This window comes from Ursus arctos, unplaced genomic scaffold, assembly GCF_023065955.2.
Source record: "Ursus arctos isolate Adak ecotype North America unplaced genomic scaffold, UrsArc2.0 scaffold_2, whole genome shotgun sequence".
Lineage (NCBI taxonomy): Eukaryota > Metazoa > Chordata > Mammalia > Carnivora > Ursidae > Ursus > Ursus arctos.
Window position 1 is genome coordinate 24,517,691 of NW_026622874.1, and position 5,214 is coordinate 24,522,904.

At 51.2% G+C, this 5,214-nt stretch overlaps 1 protein-coding gene across 1 annotated transcript; it reads left to right on the plus strand.

The window, feature by feature from the left end:
- The first annotated feature begins 1,556 nt into the window (after window positions 1-1,556).
- On the plus strand, window positions 1,557-3,296 carry ZNF648 (zinc finger protein 648). The gene has a single exon (XM_026509030.4). It carries the CDS (start codon window positions 1,557-1,559, stop codon window positions 3,261-3,263), a length of 1,707 nt encoding a protein of 568 aa, XP_026364815.2. The 3' UTR covers window positions 3,264-3,296.
- The last annotated feature ends 1,918 nt before the right edge of the window (window positions 3,297-5,214 follow it).

A 5,214-nucleotide genomic window follows, 5' to 3' on the forward strand; every position in this document is an offset into this window, starting at 1 on the left:
CAGAGCTGACAGTGTAGGGGACACCGCACAGTCCCTGACTGCTGTATGCGGGAGCTTCACACACACCAGACAGTAGGCCTATTATCGTCCATCTTCCCGATGAAGAAAACAAGGCTCTGAGACACTTGCCGACGCACAGGCATATGATTTTGAGGGTTCGGTACCATCCGTTGAGTGAATGACTAGCTCTTGCTGGCGGGGGCAGAATGCCTCCTGCGCAATGGGGAGCACAGCGGAGCCACCAAGTGCAGAGACGGCTCCTCCTATCCCACCGGAGACAGTGGAAGGTGGGCGGAGAAGGAAAGAAGGAGCTTTCCGAAAGTAAACACTCAGTGACTAATACTCTTGACCACCCCAGGCAACAGTCTCCACAGCGTGTGTCCTGGCCTCTTTCTCTGCGAAGGGCAATTTGGGTCAACAAGAGCAGGGAGGAGCCCAGTGGTGAAGCCCTGTAGCCAAGGCTCCTTGGCCCAGAAAACACAAGGGGCTTTGATGCCTGCAGAAAGCAGTGGCTCTCCCCGCAGGATGCTGTGGCTGCTTTTGGGCAGGGCCCAGCCCCAGGGCAGGCCTCGCGCTAGATGCCTGGGAGGTCGTACCTACAGCTCGGGGTTTAACATCATGGCCTCGGAGTGAAAGAGAGGCCTCAGCGCTGCTGTCCCTGAGCAGTGTGGCCTTGGGCAGGGAGGAAACCTCATTAGACCTCACTACCCTGGTCTGTAAAATGGAAAGACTCATAAAATAGTAACAGCATCTCTCTTAAAGGTTGCTGGGAAGAAAACATGAAATCCTGCTTGCGAGGTGCTCAGCATTTTGCCTGGCTCCCAATGTCTGCCCAAAAAGTAAAACTGCTAGCCTTACCCCCTCCGAGATTCCCAAAAGGTTCCCTCCAGCCAAAAGCAAACTCAGCCCTCTGGTCAGAAATTGCCCTTCACCCCCAGGCCTGCAGGAGCCTGCCTCTCACTCCAGCGACTCCTGGAAAATGTATCGCTCACACAAATAATCCTTATTAGCCAACCCTACCAGGCTTTCTCTGTGTCTTCAAGCTAAAATAAAATCACTTAGAAAATAAAACTCAATGGCTTTCTTGTCTCATGCCTTGCTGTCAAACCCTAAGTCTATGCTTTTCAAATCAGGGTACACGCACAGCTCGGGGCCTGTGGGGTTTGCCAGAAATACATGAGGCCATGGGATAAATATGGTACACTTGGGGAAAAGCCAAACATTTAAACTGAAGGTAACTGAAAAAACTATCTTTGTAAAAAAAAAAAAAAAAAAAAAAAAAAAAAGACAGTACTTAGTGGAAAAAAAAGAAACACACGATAAATATGTGTATATGTATATACATACATGTGTGTATGATTTACCTAAATTAAACCTATGTGAATATGACATTGCCAACTATAATTCAATAATAAAAATGTTTCTGTAAAATACACAAAACCAAAAGATATATATATTAAACAAACAAACAAACAAAATACCTTCCTTTGTGCAGGTATCCTGAGCCAAGCAAAGGTTCTGTCTCGGAGGAGCAGGAATAAAAGTGCCTGAACGTCATGACACAGGTGGACCCCCAAGAAAGGTGGGGCAAGGAGTCTCCTCTCTGTAGTTTGGGGGCCGAAGCTCATGACCCCCAGATCCTGAGCATGAGCTCAGACAGAGAGGATGAAGATGGCGGGGAGGCAGGAGACAAAGAGAGCCCTGGGGACCCTGATCACCAGGGCTGTCCAAGAAGCAGCTCCCACGTGACTCAAGATAAGCCTGACTTGCCCTGGCAACATCCGCTGCGCGAGGAAGAGAAATTCTCCTGCTCCTTCAGTGCCGGGAGCCTGGGGAAGGAACCGATGGTGGTGCCTGGGAAGAAGGCCAGCTGGGGAAGAGATGAGTTCAAGATCACGCAGACCCAGGACTCCCCAGGACCAGGCACAGCTCCGGGGACCCTCCCTAGCGACCTCTCACACAAGTTGCTAGGTCGAACGCAACCCCTTAAGGGCTCACTACCTGCCGGAGATGACGGAGACTCCAGGGCGAACCTGGATGCTGCCTTGGGGGTCCCATCCAGCTTCCCTGAGACGGGAAGACACTTCTGTGCACAGAGAGATGTAGACACGTCCCCAGACAAGTCCTCTCTGATGTGTTTCCCCAAGCCCGGGGGCAGCTGGGACCTCCCCACGCAGGAGATGCGCGCCCCGGCCCGGGGGACTTCCCCTCAAGCCAGCCTGGCTGCAGCGGTGCTGGCCAAAGCGCGGACCGGTAGGAAGGGCCAGAAGGGTGCACGCGAGGGTGGCCAAGGGGAGGCGCACCCATATAATAAGTGCCTGCGGGGAGGAAGGGCCTTCCAGAGGCCCAGCAACCCCCTGAGTCCCTCGCAGCCGCGGGGCACCAAGCCTTACGCTTGCGAGCTCTGCGGGAAGGCCTACTCCCACCGGGGCACGCTCCAGCAGCACCGGCGCCTGCACACCGGCGAGCGGCCCTACCAGTGCCCCTTCTGCGACAAGGCTTACACGTGGTCCTCGGACCACCGCAAGCACATCCGCACCCACACGGGCGAGAAGCCCTACCCGTGCCCGGACTGCGGGAAGGCCTTCGTGCGCTCCTCCGACCTGCGCAAACACCAGCGTAACATGCACAGCAACAACAAGCCCTTCCCGTGTGCCGAGTGCGGTCTGACCTTCAACAAGCCGCTGTCGCTGCTGCGCCACCAGCGCACGCACCTGGGCGAGAAGCCCTTCCGCTGCCCCGCCTGCGACAGGGAGTTCGCCGTGGCCAGCCGGATGATGGAGCACCAGCGCGTGCATTCGGGCGAGCGGCCCTTCCCCTGCCCCACCTGCGGCAAGTGCTTCACCAAATCCTCCAACCTGATCGAGCACCAGACGCTGCACACAGGCCAGAGGCCCTTCAAGTGCGCCGACTGCGGCGTGGCCTTCGCACAGCCCTCGCGCCTGGTTCGCCACCAGCGCATCCACACGGGCGAGAGGCCCTTCCCTTGCGCGCAGTGTGGCCAGGCCTTTGCCCGCTCCTCCACCCTGAAGCGGCACCAGCAGATCCACTCCGGGGAGAAGGGCTTCCTCTGCGCCGAGTGCGGCCGGGCCTTCCGAATCGCCTCGGAGCTCGCCCAGCACATTCGGGTGCACAACGGGGAGAGGCCTTACCAGTGTGAGGACTGCGGCCAGGCCTTCACCAGGTCCAATCACCTCCAGCGGCACCGAGCCAAGCACAGTACCTGCAAGAAGGAGCCCATCCCCTCCTGCTCTGATGAGTGAAGGCTCTATCAGCCAACTCTCAGGGAAGGTGAAGACACTGCCGACCTCATTGCCTGGAACCCTCCTGCATGGACAAGCCCATTCACGTGGTAATGTCACCTAGCCCCACCGGTCAGCCTTTCCTCCCCACGGGTCACCGGCCATGGGGTGATCCATTGGATACATGTGTTCGATCTCTTGTGTCAAAAGTAACAGGAAGGCTGGTACCGCCTGTGTGGTTTCGTATCAGTCTTTCTTCTGAATCTCAGAGGTCATATTCAATTGGAAAAAGATAAGAAACAGTAGTGAGAACTGGTCAAGAGTTGAGTTCCTTGGTGGGGGGATCTCAGTGGATTGGGAATTATGTCCTGGGCACTGTGCAAGCCTCCAGGGATCCAGTGAAGAAAAAGATGGTCCTGTCCTGCCCTCAAAGCCATATGCAAATACCGAGAAGGCATCAGGGGCTGGTCCTCTTGGGGAGAAAGGTACTTTTCAGTTTTTATGTGAATAAAGGAATCCCCGGAAGTGGTTTCTGTGAGCAACTCTTCCAAAGCAGCAAAGCCTCCCTGAGGTTAGCTCAGACTCAGCCAGGTAGCACATCATTTCCCTTTCCTACCAAAATTACTTTACCCTTGGGAAATGGGTCTTGGCTTTGAAGTAGAGAAGGCCTTTATCTTAAAGAGAGGGGAATTTATGTCCTATGTTTTGGAACCAGTTATTCTGTGCATCCAGAACAATCTTAGCATCTGAAAAAGAATTCCCTTCCTCTTTACAGTCAAACTTGTAAGCTGGATCTAATCCGAGTCTCACCCACAGAATGTACACATGCTTCCTGTCCGGCCACCTCTTTCCCTGTTCCCGCTCTGGGGACTTAAACCATATGTAATTTACAGAGAGTAATATGCCCATTTACAGAGAGATATATAACATTTCTCCAAATGCGCCTGACCATAATTCAAGAAACCTCTTAGATTCACTTAAATTTTCCAGGTCATTAGCTCCAATTTGAAGTAGATAAAATAAAATACCCCTTGCCCACATGCCAATTGGTTTGTCTCTTTTCAGAGTCTTAAAACCAGGTTTGGAAACCCACATGATTCACAATTACTCTCTAATGAGGTTATTTGAAATCTGTGTATTGCCAACAGCCATTCTTCAAAACGTATTGATTTTCTATAATTTAAAGTCAGTAGTTCTTAGCTCTGGACCCCAGCTGTGAAGAATCCATGACTTCACAGAGTTCCCTTGATGCACAGGGGCAAACATGGAATAAGATATTCCATAAGACCGTTTAGTACTCTCCTTCTGCGGATATCTTTTTAGCATATTCTGAAAATTGCCACCAAAGGGTGTCAACTATGAACTTCTCTCGAATTCCACCTTGACACATGGGAGCCAAAGAGAAGTGGTACATGTTATCATACTTTGTTTGACAAAGGTAACCTTAGTAGAGGAGTTCAGACTGCATGCCTGGAGGTTTTGTGTCTTCACTCCCCTAGACATATCTGCCCATCCAACCAACAGAGTTAGCTGGTTCAGGGTCTGGCATGAGGGCCAATGGTTGAGTTATTATTCCATCCCCATCATTTACCAGTGATATGACCTTGGCTACAGCTTCTGTGTCTACATTGGCTAATTAGGAGTGATAATAATGGGACAATAAAAATTGGAATTATCCTGCCAGAAAAGGAAATTTGGCTGAAGGCACAGGTATTAAATTGTTGGAAGTCATAAAAATCAACCATAGCCTTATTATTATGAACAGAGTAAGGGTTAGTATTTTTTTTCCTGGGTAACCAATGAAATCCTTGAAGACTGAAGTCATTATTTCTCTTCTTTCTTTGTATTCTTTTTTTAAAAGATGGTTGTTAGTACAGTTTTGATAATTTAAAAAAATTATTTTGCTTCTATAAATTTTTAAGGCAGTTGTTCCCCAAACCAGTTCCTAGAATGGCTGTCGAGAAGTTACCTG